Genomic DNA, 19,310 nt, shown 5'->3' on the forward strand with positions numbered 1-19,310 from the left:
AAGGGACCTACATCAACATCATAATATATATTTTTTATTCAAAAAGAAAAAAAAACTAACATATAGAAAAAAGAAAATTACTTCTTTTTATAAATAATAAGGATTTAATTCATATCACACAAGAGTGAAAAGGAAAAGATCTCGACTAATAGAGTAAAGCAAAATTCCCAAACATCATGAAAATTTTACATTCAAAGAAGTATATGTATTCAAGTATTTATAACATGCCATTTTTTCCAATTTAATTGGCATTAAATTTATAAATAAAGTGCATGACTAGATTCGTTTGTTAGACATTATTATTGTTATATCTAAAATTGATTAAATTTATGCACTATTTCCTAATTTACATGGAAAATAGTTATGAACGTTAAATTTCTCTAATACTTTAATTAGGGCTGAATTCAAAAAGGTAATATACGATGCTTGAACATTCATCTTTACATATATGTTGAACAGTAAATATTTTTAATCAATTAATTTGAATTATAATCTAAAAATATCAGAATACAAATTTCTCATGTGGGGACAAAATATATACTATTACTCTTATTTATACTATTAGCTAGCCATATGAGTAATTTCCAATACTCGATTTCTAACTCGGGACTTCATTCTAGTAGGATTTAGTGGTACCTTGTTAATAGTATTTAGGTTAGCGGCAAAATATGTGACATCTCAACAATACAAATTAAATTATTAATCCCCACATCTTTAATAAAACCAAAAAAGTCATATTATTATCATAATTCATACATGAAAAAGATGGTTTCGTTTTTCAATAACAGTTATGTTACATTGACACTTAAATCACTTAGCCATAATGTGAAAATTTTTTTGCTTTAATGATGTGAAAGGGAATTTCCAATTTAAAGGGATAAAAAGTGAATATAAATTAAAAATTAATATTGGAAATTTGTATGTTGATTTAGTGGTTGAAACTTAATAAATTTTTCTTTTAATCTTATGATAAAAGTTCAATTTTATTTTACAACTGATAAAACAAGGTAAAATATTTAAACGCAATATTTATTTACTTGAAGAAAATATGTGACATCACAGTATACTAAAAGAAGTAAGTTTAATTGCATAGATCACTATTCATTCACCTTTTTATTTAGTTACATTTAACAAATAAATATGTATATGTTCAATGTACAAATGAGCACAAGATAAACTAAAAATACATTTAAATGCACCTACCGTTTAAATGCATCCGAATGCAAGATACTCATATTATCTTGTATTGAGCCGAAGAACTAGATCGAAAAATACATTTTAGTTCTAAGCTTAAGTTTTATAACCTTCTAAAATTACATAATGTTTTTTCTTTTTGTGTTTTGCTTATATAATAAATTTATTTGACAAATAAATATTGAATAATTTAATTGTTCGAAAATTTTAGCTAATCAATCAGATATTAACTTAAAAGCTAATTTTTCAATTAGCTGATCATTTGCCAAAAATATTTTTGCGTTGTTACCAACCAAACAACCAAAATAAGGGTGAAGCATTGGCCAAGATAATCATTTAAAGAGAACACCAGTTTCAAAACAGAAAATACTCCAAAATTTATAAACCCATGAAAAGTAAAGCAAACAGCACTAGTGGTCTGGTGGTAGAATAGTACCCTGCCACGGTACAGACTCGGGTTCGATCCCCGTCTGGTGCAATTACTGCTGTGATGAAAAATTGCACTTCTGTGGCTGATGGGTCCGCCACCTATAGTCTCTATTAAATAGACGTTATCTAAAAGTGCTTCTGAGCATTAATTTTTTTATTTTTATAAAATAAAATAATAGTCTGTAATAGACATTGTCTAAAAGTGCTTCTGAGCATTAAATTTTATTTTTAAAAATAAATAATACCAATGTTATATAGTTGTAAACTTTTTGTTTTTTTGGTTGTTGATAATTTAAACTCATTGAAGTAAATGGAATCCATGTTTTTCACTCTACCTATTCAAAAAAATTTAAATCTCCATCATTTTTTGTTTATTTTATATTTATTTTCAAGGTTATACAAACTAAACTTAAATCCTAATTTCTACTTTTTATAAAATTTGTCACGACATAACTATAATTATGACTTTGCTAACTCAAAAAATGTTGTAGAAAATACCCTTAATGATAAGTTGTTCAATATAAGGATAAGAATTATATTTATTGATATGAATAATATAAAAGATTATTACATTTTACAATTCTGAAATGACAAAAATACCATCATTTATCTTAAATTACACTTAATTTTATTTTTAATGGAGTACTAAATTGAAAGAAAACTTTAACTCATGTTTCAAATCTGTTGCTTACATTAATAATAAGATGATTAGTCTTAAGTTTCAAAAATTTGAGCTTCTTTGAAGATGATCCATCCAGAATGTCAGAAAACCTTCTCTTCTGTTATAAAGAATTAAGAATGTTAGTACTAATTATATTCACAAGGGAAGGGAATTTTCTCCTTTGGAAGTGGTATTATGGTATTGTTCCTCCGTCCCAAAGATACGTTTCGACCTTTTATTCATACGAGTGTTATTTAAATTAAATTGAAACATATCTTTAAGACGAGGAAATTAATATATTTTTATAAGAATTAATAATTATTATTTTTTTTTTTGGCATAAAGTACACTAAATTAGTGCACATAACCTGGGCTGAGGATGAACTAAGATTGAATGATTTCAAGTTTCAACTCTGTAACACATGAAAAAGAATACATAATCAATGGGATTATAATGTAGTACAAACAAAATTTTACTAAATGCCCCAAATTTAATCCAAAATGCAAGCATTAGGGAGGCAAGGTAGAATCAATAGGCCTTTGAAGCTTGCCTTTTGAAATTCTAGTACAAAACATAAACATCAAAATCACACAAGATAACATAAAAAGTCGGAAATATGATCGTATCTCCTGCAACCCAAGCTCAAACACCTCCATTTTCTTTCCGTAACGATTCCGTCTACTCATCAAGTATCCATCTAAATAGTCATCGATTGATATCCACTTAACTGATTCTTCCGTGTTCGCCACACCAAGCAATTGTGGCCCGAACTTGAAAATTGTCAAGAATGCAGCCGACCAGTCGTTTAGAACTCTCTACATGTATAATATAAGGAAACTCAGGGTTTTGCATGTTAGAGATTAGGGTATATAAATTGTACAAGAATCATGAAATCTAGTTATTAAGAGAAACCAGTTTCAAAAGATAACAATGGTATGTGATTCAGTATTTTATTTGCAGGTCTTTCACGACCCAAGGGTCTAACAGGCCGCAACCTCATCATCTCATTTGATAAGGTTATGGTATGCCGTCTTCTAACCCTGATATAGCTTTTATGAGCGGGACACATTGAGTTCGACATTATGGAATATTTCTTTACTCATGTCATATCCATAAAATGAGTTGTTAGGACAATATGACAACTAATTTTGGAATGAGGCGTATAAAATATTCCAAGGCAAGAAAACTGTCATTATACCTTGAAGGTGGTTTGATCTGTAGGGTTAAACATTTTGAAACAGTCTTTTGATGAAACTGATTCATCTCCGTAGATCTGTAAATGGGAAAAGAATAGGTAAAACCATTGCAAAATAGTCACTTACTCTAATAGGCCCTGCTAAATCAAGCAGCATAAGACAGACCTCGAAAGTAAAAGCCAAGGGAACTTTTGCAATCTCATAGATATAGTCCGTTGCAGTTCCATGAGCTAAATACCTATAGAAAAGTGGATATCCGTAAGCTACAAGAACATGCCTGAAGTAAATCCATTTAGACGAAATAAACAAACTCGCTTTTTCGTCTTAGACCATGAAGGCACTTGTGCATATTTTGACAAGAATTACAAGGCATTGAATCCAGTACATCATTTCACTCTTCAGAAGGCGAATCAATTTGCTGAAGGAAATTGGAAAAAGTATTAGTAATTAGTTAGAAAAACTAACCCCACCGAGCCTCCCCCAGAACCAGTCAAGCAGTGACCTTCAAAGTGCCGGTAATTTAGATCATTGACCAATGCTTTCATTTTAACCGAAGATGCACCATCAGGGGTTGTATTTCTGTGGTCGTATGGCATGAATAGAGCCTGAGAAAAAAGCCAGGGGAGAAAAAGGATTAATATCACCGAGGTAGACAAAGTATAATAGTAATAGATTATTAGAAGGGATAAAAAAAAAATACAGTTATATGAAATTAAAAAAGAAAGGTGTCAGAAGATGGAAGAGCTAGTCTTTCATGTGTTTCACAGCCTGGAATAGAGCATGTTCTGTAATGAAATTATAAGGTAGCAGGTAAAAATGTAAAAATTGTAATAAAAATTTAAGGATGAAACTTTATAGGGACCCATTTTTTAAGAGTCCACATGCAATAAACTTACTCCCTTGTCAAGCCATCTCAGATTATCCTTCAATGGCAAGAATCTGGATAAGCATAGACAAAATAAACTTTACCGAGCCTGAAATGTTTCCAACCATATAAATGAAACTTCACTCGAAAATACAAAACCTCATTCTAACATGATCACTCAACTTGAACTAGTCTGCAGTCTGCTCCAAAAAGCAATAACTAAAATTGATTGAAATTCATGATAAATATTGACAATTTGCCCAAAAATGAATTTATCCCAATTTGACCTGAGGACTAATCAGTAATCACCCGAAACTAACAACCAAATTCATTCAATTTACTGTTAATCTAAAACCTAATTGGATCACCAGAGTCACACAGAACCAAAAAATACAAAATCAATAATTTATACCTCCATTCCAGAATGCACATTAACCCATAAATGTGGCTCAAATGATAAGGCAAGTTTCCGCATAATTTGACTCTCTGGCTCGCTGAAAGGAGCACTTCCAGGAAATTCTTCATAAGGATCATAATCCTAATAGAAAACCAAAAGCACAGAGAAAAGCAGTCAGACAAAGAGCTAAAAAGGTCAACTGATATAGAGGAAGTTCAGCCACATAGAATAACAAAGATCTAACTCAAGGCTAATACTTCGGCTCCCATCCTCATACCATCACTAATCCACTACCTTATTTAATCTACCGCCACCTCATTCTCAAAAGTTTTTCTTCTAAATACCCCCTTGAATCGAAAATCTAATCTAAGCATGTCCTTGAACTATTCATTCAATTATCTCTGAATACCCCCTTGCATAATATTTACAAATGCATAAACTTAGTTGAGAAACAATCCCTCTATCTCCAAAAGGAATGAAGCAAACACCTAGGTACATAATAAATGGAAAACGGGGCAAACATTGAGCAAGTACTTATTTGCAAATTACAACTTTGTCAACTCAAAAATCGATGGAAGTCTGATTTGCCCCTTTGGATTCATGAAAGACAATTCCCACTGATCATATTTCGATTCTCACAATCTCACAAAAGATCCCCACACCATTCACCTTCAACCTCAATTAAGTAATAACTATTTCCCCATGCTCGTACTATAATTTGTCAGACTCCTACTTGCATTCATCATTAACTTCAAAATCCCGCTCAGCACTGGATCCATTCATATAGTATCACGTGTCAACAATAAAGCACTAAAAAAAAAAAAAAAAAAAAAAAAACACGAGGGAACATGCTAGACAGGCAAATCCCCTACTCATTCAAAAGGAGAAATCATAGGACCAGAGTCTAATTGATTATCTCATAAAAATTACTGAATATGATAGACATTCATCTATTTTCCTCACATGTTAGAGCACTCCACCCTTATCATTGGTGCTAATTGGTCCTTAATACGTATATAGAGGTTAGGAAATAAAGAGTTGGAGTCTCTTCTCACAGTTTCACGGCTTTGCACTTCAATTATTATTCTTAGCACTGTCATGGAATATATTAGCACACATGGAGAAGTATTTACAACCTATTCTTTTATAATCATTTGCATGGGATATATCAGCACACATGGAGAAGTATTCAATTATTTTCTTAACACTGGCATGGAATTGCATACCTTCTCTTTTTTCCCCCAATCTACACTCCAGTTACGGTTGAGATCAACTCCCCTTCCTGTCACCCAAACAACATTAGCATTTAGGAATTCATTTATATAGTCATTGAATTATATTCTGCAAAGAGGTTCACAGAGTCATGTACGTGCCATTTCTCCTTTCACAAAGATCTCCAGCTTCCACAAGTTTTCGACCATTTAGGTTCTCCATCGGCACTACCTAACAGATAAATAATGAGAGATATTATTAACTTCAAGGCTTTTTTTATACAAAAGTATATATAAAATATCAAGTAGATGATCTGAATCAATATATATTGTCACTTAGCACAGCTCCTATGTGAAAATTTAGCCGGTGTACACAGCATACACAAATTAAAATTCAGGCCGAAACCACTAAGATTAGTTTGTTGCAATTGCAAAAATATTTAGCTGATTAATTTTTTTAAAAAAATAGCATGCTTTCAGGTTGAAGTTGTGTTTTGTCAAAATAGTAGACTAGTGAGAAGACTCGGAACACATTTCCAGATCCAGATAGATGAGGCTCTTCTTTGTTAACGCTGTGGAGCATCATTAACGCATCTAGGCAACCACCTTCTCTATGCGTGTACATGTGGCTTTGATGGATGAGATTCACCAAATGCCTAGCGTAAATTTTTATTGTATTAAAATTTTGTATAGCACTTTTTGACAACATTTTCTTGCCAAAAAAAACAGTAAAATATTACACTTACAAGTTGAAACCTCTCTAATATATACCAAGTTCAACTCAAGAGTTGAGATACATATGCTCAAAGACCTAGGAAACCTCTTCAAGTTGACTATAAGATGGTCTCTAGTAATTCATATAAAACTAAAGAAACAAACCTTATAACATATCAGACACTAAGAGGGATGATAATCGTCTAAGTTGCTTCCAAGTTAAAAAAGTTCAACTATTAGGGCACTGTCTAACTTGGAACCATATTTCAAACTAAACATTGCCCCATAAGATGCAAAAATGATGTGACAATCTAGCGTTAAAAAGAGGAGGGAAAATCATGGAGTATTGATTGTAAAGACTTAGCTTTTTGATTAGACTGTTTATATCACTACGAACCTAGTTGCAACATAGAAGACATGGCAAATAATTTACAAGTGTGGATCTTTCAGTCTATAGTTGCAACATAGAGCCCCGATTTTCTTATCAAATTACATTTTCCATGTTCAAAATTTTACTCTTAATAGATAATTGCCACCAAGAATTGAGATGTTATATCACTAATAATTTCCAAATGTAGGGCAATATCGTCGTGTCTAGTGTTTTAAGCTACTCGAGTCTAAGTAGTATAGGAATTGAAGAAATACAATCACATTGAACCATATTTACTCTTAGCAATCTAAAAGATACAAGAAGGATTCAAATACATAATTCGTCCCATTTGGTAAACGGCTATAAATAGTGGTAATGTGAATAATTTTTAGTGTACAATTATTAGATGTACTATATCATTCCCATGGCGATGTAAGTTTCATCCACAATCAAGTGTTCCTTTAAAATTTCTTATTACGATCTAATACCTCCTTTTAAATGGCAATGGATCAAAATGAATTTTGTGAAGAAAAAAAGGATGATTGCCAAAAGGCAAGTATGATCATGAACCTTGTCAAGTGTTTTCCTAGCAAATTTAGCCAAAACTCTAATTGTCACTACCACATTTCTTTTTCACATAATCTACAAAGACAATATTACAGTTAAGAGACCAGAAACATTACTCTCCCCTTCCCTACCATATATTCCAACATAATCAGTGACTCGAGGATGAGAAAAAATACCTTGATGATTAGCTTGTCAAGTGTGCTGTTCAAAGACTTCCGGTCCATTTTAGGCAAAAATTCTTCCTCACTCAAAATAGAAAGTATACGCAGCGCAAGCTCAGAAGTAATGAGCTCCCGTCCATGCTGCCCGAAAGTCTGGAAGACAAGGAATCATCTGTCAAAAACAGCACCAATCACCAATCTGAGACAAATCTAACAACTAGTAGCCAGATTCCAATTCTAGACACCAATTACTACAATAAAATATAGCCTTTACTCATATCAAATTTAATTTCTGTCTTTTTTCAGCTAATCTACATATTAGCAAATACATATTCAACATCCTCGTTGACCAACCAACTATCCAACAATTGATGTAGTCATAAAAATGACAGATTTTTAGTTTTAAACGCAAATCCAAAGCAACAATTACTTCAAATCTTCCATTAATTAAGGAACTTACAAGAAGGATTCTAAACTTTGATTTGTCATCTTCCTTTCTATCCTTGCAATAAGTGACAACAGCAACCTGTGCTTGATAACCTTTGTTTTCAGATTCAATTGTTTCTAACTGTCAAAAAAATTCAACCATGAATTAATGCCCACTTAAATACCTTCAAAGAAGAAAAAACCCTAGAAATGTACTGTTTTATAAACACACTAAAACACAATTCAAAATCAAACACTTACACTAAGCTTGTTTTGATGTCGATGTACCAATGCTTCAATTTCTGCCATCAAATTGGCACTGAAATCCAAAGAAATTAACAAATGAATCAGCATAACTATTGAAAGAAAGCCCATAAAGATCAAAACAGGAAGTTTAATTTTCCCACCAAAATTACAACCCAATAAAATTGAAGAAATCATATAGAAATTAATCCCAACTTAAATTTGATGACCCAGTATAATTAGAAGAAAATCCAAAAAAAATTAAGGATAGATTATCCAGTTTCCTAGTAAAAATCCCACAATTTCGGGGTAAAAAAGGGATAAAGAATTTTAAACTGAGTGGGAAATGTAAATAATACCTGGAATGATAGAGATCCCAACTGATTTTTATATGAACAAATGACAAATTACGTTAACATTGAATAAAAACCCACGAAATTCAAGGATATATAATTTAATTTTCCCACCACAATTACAACATATCTAGAAGAAACCCCACAAAAGTTAATTTACCATTAATTTTTTATCACCCACGGAAATTGGAAGAAAACCCCGAAACATTAAGCATATATAATGCAATTTCCTACTAAAAATCACACATATTAAGGGCAAAAACAAAATTGAAGAACTTGAAACTATGTAAGAAATATAAAAAAAAATACCTGGAATGATAGAGATCGCGATTAATGGGCGTAATGGTAGAATTACGATCTGATTCATCAGGAGAAGAATGAACAAATGTAAATGAAGAAAGTAAGAGTAGAAAGATCGAAGAAACCGAGAGCAAATCCATCTAAATCTACAGAGAAGAACGAGGAAAGACAGAGAAAAAAAGAGTTGTGGAAAAACGTGTTGTAGTTGAATTTCATATCATTGCCATGATTAAAAATAGCACCATTTTTGGATTGTTAATAATGAATCATAGAATCATAGAACAAGATTAAAGAAAGAGAGATTGCGATTGAGAAAGGGCAGTTGTCAAATTGGTCGTATGAATCTTGACTTTCAACTTGCACCGCCAAATCTAACTACTGGTATTTGTTCTTCCTTTACTACTACCTTAATATACAAATATTGGAGATTTTTAAGACATAATTTGTATTTTCATCGTCTTGTCCATATATTTTTGCCTTAGTTTATTTTAGCGAAATTTCATATATACTATCTAGTTTTCATGAAACGCTAATGATAACACTTTTATAAGATTTTTTACATGGTAACATCTAATTTATGTATTATCTAACTGTCGTAGCATTTTTCGTTAAATTCTTGCTAATTTCTGTTTAATTTATTATTTTATAAGATTTTTCTAAATGGTAGCATTTAATTTTTGCTCTCAAATGTTTAATTCACAATTTTAATGTTTAATTCACTGCTTAATTTATCAATGCACTTAAATTTTGTAACAATTTTATTTTCATTCAAATTATTGGCATTATAAAGTTCAAAAAGTGCATTACAAACACTAATAAATAATTCAAAAGGCTCATTATATAAGCTCAAAAGATGTATTTCATAAGTTCAAAAGATGCATTCCAAGCACTAATACATATCTACTTAATCGTTACGATATTTAAGGGCGTTGATAAATTAATCGGTGAATTAAACGTTAAAATTGGTGAATTAAATATTTGAGAGCAAAAACTGCATGCTACCATGTGGAAAAATCTTACAAAAATGATGAATTAAACGAAAATTAACAAGAATTTAACAAAAAATGCTACGACAGTAGATAGTGCATAAACTGGATGCTACCATGTGAAATTTTCCTATATTTTATTTTGTTTTACTCTACATATTTTTAATGGTTTAATAGTCATCCTTTATGATTATAATTTGCCGTCTTTCATTCTTTTTAAGAGCCTAATCATAATTATGAGCAAGATATATCGGTGATTGGTATGATTATAATGGTAGGATGAGGGGAAAGGAGATCTTTAAATCAAACACATAACCTTGAATGAAAAATAATATAAAAAATAATTTTTTTATGATTATAGAAGTATGAAATAAATTAAAAGTATTTATGTTGAATTTTGTTGAATTTATTCTAATATATATATATATATATATATATATATATATATATATATATATATATATATATATATAAAAGAATGAAATAAAATAATTTAGATTTCTTAGCTAGAAAATAAAAAAAATATAAATAATTATATAAAAATAAAGCAAATGTTATAGCTATGTGCCCCTTCATAACAAGCTAATTACTCCCTCTGTTTTCATATGTTCTTCTCAAATAGAATTTACGAATTTTAGTGTCAAATTTTAATTATAATTTCTCATCGATCTGTAAGAAAAAACATATTTACATTGGCTCTTGTTAGATTCATGTTGATGTATACAATCTAAATATCAACTTTTTAAAACTTAGAATTAAAATTATTTGATTTTAAAGTTTACATCGGAATCTACAAAAAAAAAGTAAATGGAAAAACATTTGAAAACAGAAAAAGCACATAAATGTTGAGCATTGAGTGATTAATTCACGTATTGACGCCTGATATTGTAATAATATTTGATATTCGATTTAATACTAGCTTATTTGATTACAAGGTTGACCGAGGATAGGGGATTAAATTTAAGGCCTTATCTAAGAAATTGGTACTTGCTTTTCAAGTGAGACGGTACCCAATTCTCTAATGCTAGCTTAAACAACACATATATAATAATTAAATTTGTGATCTTTAATGTTCTAATTAAAGTTTGCTAGTTTTCTTGTTTGCAGGGCTTAGGCTGCCCATTGCTCTCGCTTTCTCTCTTAGAACAAATTTTTGAGTCTTTCCAGTTGAAGTCTTAGGCAGATCCCCGAACATGACTGTTCGAGGAGCCATGTAATGAGGCAATTGGTCCCTACAAAACGCAATGATATCAGCCACAGTAACACCATCATTCCCATCCTTTAGCTTCACAAATGCACAAGGAGTCTCACCCCAATGATCATCAGGACGTCCGACAACAGCCGCATCTAAGACATCTGGATGACTAAACAATACAGATTCTATTTCAATAGTACTTATATTTTCTCCTCCGGAAATGATTATATCTTTAGAACGATCTTTCAATTGTATATAACCATCAGAATTTTTCACTCCTAAATCTCCGGTATGAAACCATCCCCCTTTAAAAGATTCATTGGTTGCATTCAAATCGTTAAGGTAGCCACTCATGACCGTGTTTCCTCTAAACATAACCTCACCTATTGTTGTTCCATCGGAAGGTACACTTTTCATGGTGACAGGGTCTTTTACGTCCACTTCCTCCATACCAATGTGGTTCACTCCTTGTTGAGACTTGAACTTTGCCCTTTCTTTTGGTGGTAAGCCATCCCACTCTGGCTTCCAAGCACAATATGTACCTACACCATCATCCAAAAATATAAGCATGCTTTCAATCGAGGTTTTGGCGTGCAGAAGAAGAATACATGTGGATGATTATTTTAGAGTATATAACATATTCTAGGGCTTCAATCATTAGTTTAATCTTTTGATTGAGTTAGTCCCTTAACATAGTATTACAGCCAAAGTAAAAAGAGGTCACAAGTTCGAATTTCAATCGTCCCTCATATAAAGTAGAATATTTAGCCTCAAGTATGAAAAGAGTCTATGCTGCATCCACACTTTTAGCCCAAAGGGCTCTCATGTGAGTGGACGTGTTAGAGTATATAACATATCCTAGGGCCTCAACCATACATTTAAGCTTTTGGTTGAGTTGCCTCAATCATCAGCTTAAAGGGCTCTCATTTAAGGGGACATGTTAGGGTATATAACATATCCTAGGGACTCAACCATCCGCTTAAGCTTTTGATTGAGTTGCCTAAACCACCAGCTTAAAACTTTTGGTTGAATTGGCTCCTTGATAGATTATTAATGTATTGATTTTCATACGGCATCATTAAAAGAAATGGAGGGGATAGTATGAACTATACATATTTACCTGGACCATAGGTTTCGGTTAAACCATAAGCATGAGCCATAAAAAAGCCAAGACTTTCCATTTTGAACAACACTTGAGGAGGAGGTGGGGCAGCACCAGTCATAACCACAACTTTACCAGGAAGATCCTTCTTTTCATCATCAGAACAATTAACAATCATACTTAAAATAGTTGGTGCACCACCCATATGAGTCACTTTATGTAGCACAATATTCCTAAATATTCCTTTTCCTGTCACATACCTTAGACATATATTTGTACCACCTTGAGCAGCAACACCCCAAGTAAGGCACCACCCATTACAATGAAACATAGGCACAGTCCATAAATAAACCGGCATGGGACCCATTTCGTTTAGAAGCACAGCAGCTAGCGAGTTTAGGTATGCACCTCGATGGCTATATACGACACCTTTTGGCCTCGAGGTTGTTCCTGATGTGTAGTTTAGTGAAATGGGTTCGGTCTCATCTTTTGGCTTATACGTCACATATACGAGTTTTCCCCTTTTTAGAAATGTTTCGTATTCAGTAAGAGGTTTCGGGTAGGACGTAGTTGTAGTGAAGGGCTGATTGTTATTTTTGTCTAGGACTAGAATGATTTGGGGATGTTTGGTTGAGTTGGGTAGTTTGTTTATGGCATTCTGAACTGTTTGAAGGAATTGTTCATCAACAAAAATGAGCTTTGCATTTGAATGTTGTAAAAGTACTGATAACATTGTTGAGTCATGGCGTATGTTAAGGGTGCATAAAATTGCACCACCCATTGGAATTGCAAAGTGTAATTCATACATTGCAGGAATGTTGGGTATCAATGCTGCAACCTGCAAAGCAATTTTTTGGGTGAAAACAAGTTTAGTTTTTCCGCCTCATTTAGTTTGCTACACAACATTGAGAAAACTCTCACTTTGATCAAATTATTGGCAATTTAGCAAATTCGAAAATTCGATGGGACAGATCAATACTTTTTGTTAGGGTAGGATGAAAATCAAATCCTGGTCAGCAGGATAAAAAGAAAGTCTTCAACTAATTATGCAAAAATCGACACTATAAAATTTACATGCCACTACTTTTATTTATATGGGACCAAACATGATTACACATGCATATATATGGGACCATTGTTAAAAGTGCGAAACAAATAAAGACGAGACCAAATGATATCCAACCAATTATGTTTTGGCAAATGAGTATTGAAATTGTGAGACTTTTGACTGAGATTTGAGATGAAATTTTGTGACCTAAATAAAATGTCATCTCTTATTTGTATACATCCAGACGAATAATATAAAGCTTCAAATGACTATGAGCTTGTTTGACGCAAGATAGTTGTGTGGATGCTTATTAGCTGTCTAAGTACTTGTAGTTATAGTTATACAATTGTAACTATTAGATATTTGATCAGCATAATTAAACCACTAACAGCTACATAAACTCCTACGTCGAACATGCCTATATTTTTCGTCGAAAGGTCATTCATTGGATGAAGTCAAAGCAACACTCGTGAATAACATATAAGTCAAAGTATTGCAAGTTAAGAAAAACAGTGGAAGTATATAATTTGTATGTAGTTATGAATTGCTATGATTTGTACGTCTGTATGAGAGTTTTTTGAGGGAAGTATATTAGTACATAAAAATAGGATTGAAGTAAGATATGAGAAAGAGAAGAGAGAACTCACAACATCTCCACAAGAGATGCCAAGTTGGGAAAGAGCAGAAGCAAGCATAGTGCACCTTTCAAGAGTTTGTCTCCAAGTATACTTAACATCTCCATAGATGATTGAAGGATGATCTCCATAAACCACTGCAGATCTCTCTAAGAAGCTTATAGGTGTAAGAGGTACGTAGTTCACCGAGCAACGGACCAGCCCCTCCATGAATGATGCAGGAAGTTGTACAACAATGTGAACTTTCACCTGAATTTTCAACAAGCAAAAATAGTGTATGTATAGACTTGTTAGAAAGCAAGATAAAAGAGGAATATGTGGTGCTTATTTAACTTACATTTATTGGTAGCACCATCCATCCATATCAATTATCATTGTGTGAGTCTTGTGGGCCGTCAGCAGGGGCGGAGCCAAAAGCTAAAAGTTAAGAAGATCGAAAAAATATGATGCAAAATTATATAAAAAAGTTGCTATTAAAAAGACTTTAACATCTAAGTATTAATCAATTATTAAATATTAAAGTTTCTCTTGTCATTGAATCATTAAATTTTATTACCGAGTAGCTATACTATTAGTATATAATAAAAAAATCTGCAAATATCAAACTTGAATAAATAGACCCTGAGGATGGATCACAAAAATGGATCTCATAAAGTATTTCCAAAAGATCCTATGGAGAATCAAATAAAAAATAAAATTATGTGAATAATATTAAAAAAAAAGTAAAATGCGTGAATGAAATTAAAAAATTAACAATAAGGTCCATTTGCAAATAATGAAATGAGACAAAATAACCACGACCCAAAAAAATTGAGGCAGATTGAGTGGGACAAGAAAAATGAACATTATTTTATTGGTTGCAATGCAAACATAAGGAATATTATCAGCAGACAATTGGAACACCAACATTTTGCACAAAGCTCATAGTAAAGAAAACAATGATCAGAGGATTTTTACTAAGAAATTTGCCAATCAGATCTTATAGTTTGCTGGTTTTCTTATGAGGAAGGCTTCCCATGGCCTTGGCTTTCTCCCTCAGAATGAATTTCTGCGTCTTTCCGGTAGAAGTCTTCGGTAAATCCTCAAACACAACTGTACGCGGAGCCATGTAATGAGGCAAATTATCTCTACAGAACTTGATTATATCGGAAGCTGTCACATTTTCATGCCCATTTTTCAGCTTTACGAATGCACAAGGGGTCTCGCCCCAGTGATCATCAGGGCGTCCGACAACAGCTGCTTCTAAAACAGCTGGATGATTGAATATTACTGATTCTACCTCAATCGTGCTTATATTTTCTCCCCCTGAGATTATAATATCTTTAGAACGATCTTTTAGCTCGATATAACCATCAGGGTGTTTAACCCCTAAGTCGCCACTATGAAACCATCCACCTTCGAAAGCTGCATGAGTGGCCTTTTCATCTCGTAAGTAACCGTTCATGACTGTATTTCCTCTAAGCATAACCTCGCCCATCGTCTTACCATCAGCCGGTACACTTTTCATAGTAATTGGATCTTTTATATCAACTTCCTCAAGCCCAACATGTAGTACTCCTTGCCTAGCCTTAAGTTTTGCTCTTTCACTTGGAGGAAAATTATCCCATTCAGGTTTCCAAACACAAACTGTAGAAGGCCCATAAGTTTCTGTGAGCCCATATCCATGTATTACGGAAAACCCAAGTTCTTCCATTTTGAACAATACGTGGGGCGGTGGCGGGGCACCACCGGTCACTGCTATCACCTTGTTCGGAAGGGGCCGCTTATCATCATCCGAAGAGTTTATTATCATGTTCAAAACTGTTGGTGCACCACACATGTGTGTAACTTTATGCTCCACAATATTACGGAAGATATCTTTTGCGATAACATTGCGCAGGCAGATGTTTGTCCCGCCTTGAGCTGCAACACCCCACGGAAAGCACCAGCCATTGCAATGAAACATAGGGAGAGTCCACAGATAAACAGGTCCTGTAACCATTTCATTCACTAAAACTGTTGCTAAAGAGTTCAAATATGCACCTCTGTGGCTATAAATTACACCTTTAGGGTTCGATGTTGTCCCGGAAGTATAGTTCAAAGCAATTGGATCCCATTCGTCTTTTGGCCTGCAGATTTCAAATTCAGGTGCTCCGTTTGCTAAAATTTTTTCATATTCAAAGGTCACAGAAGAAGGCATGTGACTTCCACCGGGCATCAATTGTTCATCGAGAACTAAGATGATACGAGGAAGACTAGAGCTCGACTTGCACAAATTGTTCATTGCTCCTTGTATGACATCAAAAAACTGATAATCTACAAAGATTACTTTCGCCTTTGAGTGTTTTAGCAAGACAGACAACATTGCAGAGTCATGACGAGTGTTAAAAGCACAAAGGACTGCCCCAGCCATCGGAACTGCAAAGTGCAACTCATACATGGCTGGAACGTTGGGGATCAAAGCGGCAACCTGAAATTAGTAAGTGATCATCTGATTTTGAATTCAGGGAGAAAACTGCTTGCTGAAGAGAAAAACATGTGAACAGCCAGATGAACAAAAAAGCCAAAAGAAGAAACAGAATACTATTGGTAACTACACACTTTACTTAAGCAAAAGAGTGTGTTTGGCATGTGACTTATTTGTTAGGCTTTTTTATTGACTTTTGACTTCTGGTGTTTTTAGTGGATAAATAAATACACTCCCTCTTTTCCCTCTTTTCACTATAAGTAGTTTTTTCATTGTCTTTAGGCTTTTTGACCCACTTTTGCTCTAACAAATAGCCAACAACCAACATTTAATTTTATCAAACGTCTTCATAGAAAATTCCCAACAACTCGCTTAGCTTAAAGAGTTAACAAAAAAATCAATGCTATCAGCTGGTCGAACAAGCCAACTAAACCAATTAATTGCCAAACATCCCCAAAGTCCTTTACACACGTGCCTCGTATTAATGACACACAATGACAAGTGTGTAAATCAAAATAAAAAGAAAATTGCATTTCTATTCTATGAATTCCCTTCAGTGTACTCTAGATGATGGTACATATGTAAAGGTAAGGTCTAGACAACCCAGAACAATGGAGCGAAATTGACTTGCACATATTCCCCCAGCTAGTAACATTACTTGAGCATAGAATTTCCCAATTTTGTTTATGTCAATATATCAAGCCAGGGATACACTTCTAAATTTCTGATTACACATCATAGCATAAACAAGAAAATCCACAAAGTGAAAAGCAGCCAGGGATAATGAGCCTCAATCGAAATTTATATGAAGGTCGATAAATGTTCCCTAAACTATGATTTCTTGTACCCGCACTCTGGCACACAGTAACTTACCAAGCTGAGTCCAGACACTGATACAAAGCTTATATGGCATAACTGGTCTACTAAAATTAAGCCTTAAGAACATGAACTACATCGGTAAAAATGACTTAATGGCAATCAAGGACCAAAAGGCCCAAAGTTGGAGCCTCTACATTTTAATTCCACAGATTTTATAGACTTAAAGCTCGAGTTAGATACATCAAAAACAAACAATTGCAAGAAGAACAAGTTATACCAATGATTCAACACTATGATATACGTTGGATCTCAACAGGAAGGGGTCTAAATGTAAGTCATAGCTCGAATTATTTCATGGACTACCAACCTAATGGATCGTAAATTTTTTGTATACCCTTGACATCAAATACGAACTTCTTAGGTCGAATCCACTATATGTTAATTTTATTCTCAACCATTATATAAACACAACCACCCAAGATACCAAGTTTCAGTTTCATTACACATATACTTTGATATCACTTCAAGAGGAATCTTTGTCCCATTGAATTGACTTGCTACATTATAAAAATCGAGCTTTTTAAGTGTATATTAGGAAATTCAAATGGGACAAGGACAAAATACTAAAATGAAAAGAAATATGCTTTTTCATGCTTTTTGAGTAAAGATGACCCAATAGCAAAAAGACAAATAAATGATAAATTGATTAAATAAGTGTAAAGTGGACAAAAACAGTATTTTGATATGATTAATAAGCAAAATGCTATAATGTTCCACACTTTTGGTATCAATCATTAGAAACTACAACAATCCAATTCAACAACCATCCAAAATTAAAGGCAACCATCGCACATAATCAGTGATATATTCATATAATCATCACATTAAAAATGAAGAGACCAATGCATGCATTCGAATTTTATTCAACATAAATTTTTCTTTATATCCAAATGCCATTGAACCTTAACAGCAAACATCAATGGTCTTCACAAGTCATTTTTAATCTCATTGCTTATTTTTTAGCTCCAATTGTAATTTGTCTTATTCACTAATTATAAATTAATATTTACACATTCGTCAAAAGGAGAAAATACAAAACATTCACCCAATAAGAATGGACACCATTAAACAACAATAAGAATGAACACCATTGAACACTGATATAACCCATATGAACAAATTATTTTTCCCAAAAACCACAATCAAACAAAAATTGAAGATTTGCGAATTAAATTAAGAATAAAACCCATAAAAGAGAGGGAAAAAATACGAGGAGAAAAAACTTACAACATTCCCGTAAGAGATACCCAATTGGGTTAAAGCAGAAGCAAGTTTAGTGCACCTAATCAAAGTCTGCTTCCAAGTATATTTGACATTTCCATAAATTACAGAAAATCGATCTCCATAAACAAGTGCTGATCGTTCCAAGAAGCTGATTGGAGTTAAAGGAACATAGTTCGCTGGGCAACGAATTAAGCCCTCCATTGATGAATTCCAAGCAAATGAAAATATGATTGACTTTTAGATTGTGAAGTATAAGTTGATAAATTTTTTCAGATGAAAAATGGGGGTTTTTATTAGAGGCAAGGAGTTGAGTATACAAATTGGTAATTTAATTGCATTGAACTTTCCGTCTTTGGAAAAATGTAAGATAAAACTACCTAAAAAAATTGGCAATGTTTTGTTGGCCAAATTTTTAGTTGCTTGAAAGCATTGGTTACAAATTTCTTTAGAAGGCTTGTTTGATAAAAGATTTTTACTTGATTTTTTTTTTGTCGGAAATTAAAACTATAAATACAACTAATTTTTTTATCTAGTCAAATAAGATAACTAATTTAGCTATTAAGACATCAATCAACAACTATTTACAAAATATTCTAATGGCATTTTTGACTGATTTAGAGTATATTGTTGACTTGTTTAAAAATTATAATTTAGCATTCGACTAAGATTCTATTTGATCCAATTTAATTAGAGAGTTTGAATTTAATA

At 32.8% G+C, this 19,310-nt stretch overlaps 3 protein-coding genes across 5 annotated transcripts; all 3 read right to left on the minus strand.

The window, feature by feature from the left end:
• Positions 1-2,240: 2,240 nt before the first annotated feature.
• LOC130810940 (uncharacterized) lies at positions 2,241-9,521 on the minus strand. 3 transcript variants are annotated; one of them, XM_057677059.1, is made up of 13 exons: positions 9,097-9,521; positions 8,453-8,510; positions 8,226-8,333; positions 7,781-7,918; positions 6,116-6,185; positions 5,969-6,024; positions 4,758-4,883; positions 3,946-4,085; positions 3,646-3,718; positions 3,483-3,557; positions 3,013-3,099; positions 2,652-2,696; positions 2,241-2,402 (listed from the first exon to the last, which is right to left on the minus strand). In XM_057677059.1, exons 1-12 carry the CDS (start codon positions 9,225-9,227, stop codon positions 2,691-2,693), a joined length of 1,068 nt encoding a protein of 355 aa, XP_057533042.1. In that variant the 5' UTR covers positions 9,228-9,521; the 3' UTR covers positions 2,241-2,402; positions 2,652-2,690. The 3 variants fall into 3 exon arrangements, with proteins under 3 accessions (XP_057533042.1, XP_057533039.1, XP_057533040.1); XM_057677056.1 differs by having other exon boundaries at positions 2,242-2,402; positions 2,652-3,099; positions 9,097-9,520; XM_057677057.1 differs by lacking the exons at positions 2,241-2,402; positions 2,652-2,696; positions 9,097-9,521 and adding an exon at positions 8,794-9,085 and having other exon boundaries at positions 2,703-3,099.
• A 1,322-nt stretch (positions 9,522-10,843) lies between these two features.
• LOC130811288 (butanoate--CoA ligase AAE1-like) lies at positions 10,844-14,744 on the minus strand. The gene is made up of 4 exons (XM_057677523.1): positions 14,391-14,744; positions 14,066-14,302; positions 12,389-13,208; positions 10,844-11,810 (listed from the first exon to the last, which is right to left on the minus strand). The coding sequence occupies exons 1-4, from the start codon at positions 14,406-14,408 to the stop codon at positions 11,152-11,154; spliced, it is 1,734 nt and encodes a 577-aa protein (XP_057533506.1). The 5' UTR covers positions 14,409-14,744; the 3' UTR covers positions 10,844-11,151.
• A 134-nt stretch (positions 14,745-14,878) lies between these two features.
• Positions 14,879-19,057, minus strand: LOC130811289 (butanoate--CoA ligase AAE1-like). Its single transcript, XM_057677524.1, has 2 exons — positions 18,606-19,057; positions 14,879-16,502 (listed from the first exon to the last, which is right to left on the minus strand). Exons 1-2 carry the CDS (start codon positions 18,801-18,803, stop codon positions 15,033-15,035), a joined length of 1,668 nt encoding a protein of 555 aa, XP_057533507.1. The 5' UTR covers positions 18,804-19,057; the 3' UTR covers positions 14,879-15,032.
• Between the last annotated feature and the right edge of the window lie 253 nt (positions 19,058-19,310).

The sequence above is a fragment of the Amaranthus tricolor genome, chromosome 4, assembly GCF_026212465.1.
Source record: "Amaranthus tricolor cultivar Red isolate AtriRed21 chromosome 4, ASM2621246v1, whole genome shotgun sequence".
NCBI lineage: Eukaryota > Viridiplantae > Streptophyta > Magnoliopsida > Caryophyllales > Amaranthaceae > Amaranthus > Amaranthus tricolor.

What these genes read in the sequence shown, in the direction of transcription:
- LOC130811288 (XM_057677523.1), bottom strand. An exon ending in GCATCTCTTGTGGAGATGTT is followed by an intron (nt 13,209 to 14,065) that starts GTGAGTTCTCTC and finishes ATTGCTTTGCAG; the next exon opens with GTTGCAGCATTGATACCCAA. An exon ending in AACCGAAACCTATGGTCCAG is followed by an intron (nt 11,811 to 12,388) that starts GTAAATATGTAT and finishes ATGATGGTGTAG; the next exon opens with GTACATATTGTGCTTGGAAG.
- LOC130810940 (XM_057677056.1), bottom strand. Translation starts at nt 9,227, where the DNA reads ATGGATTTGCTCTCGGTTTCTTCGATCTTTCTACTCTTACTTTCTTCA. An exon ending in GACATCAAAACAAGCTTAGT is followed by an intron (nt 8,334 to 8,452) that starts GTAAGTGTTTGA and finishes TTTTTTTGACAG; the next exon opens with TTAGAAACAATTGAATCTGA. An exon ending in ATGTGCATTCTGGAATGGAG is followed by an intron (nt 4,086 to 4,757) that starts GTATAAATTATT and finishes CTTTTTTCTCAG; the next exon opens with GCTCTATTCATGCCATACGA.
- LOC130811289 (XM_057677524.1), bottom strand. Translation starts at nt 18,803, where the DNA reads ATGGAGGGCTTAATTCGTTGCCCAGCGAACTATGTTCCTTTAACTCCA. An exon ending in GTATCTCTTACGGGAATGTT is followed by an intron (nt 16,503 to 18,605) that starts GTAAGTTTTTTC and finishes TACTAATTTCAG; the next exon opens with GTTGCCGCTTTGATCCCCAA.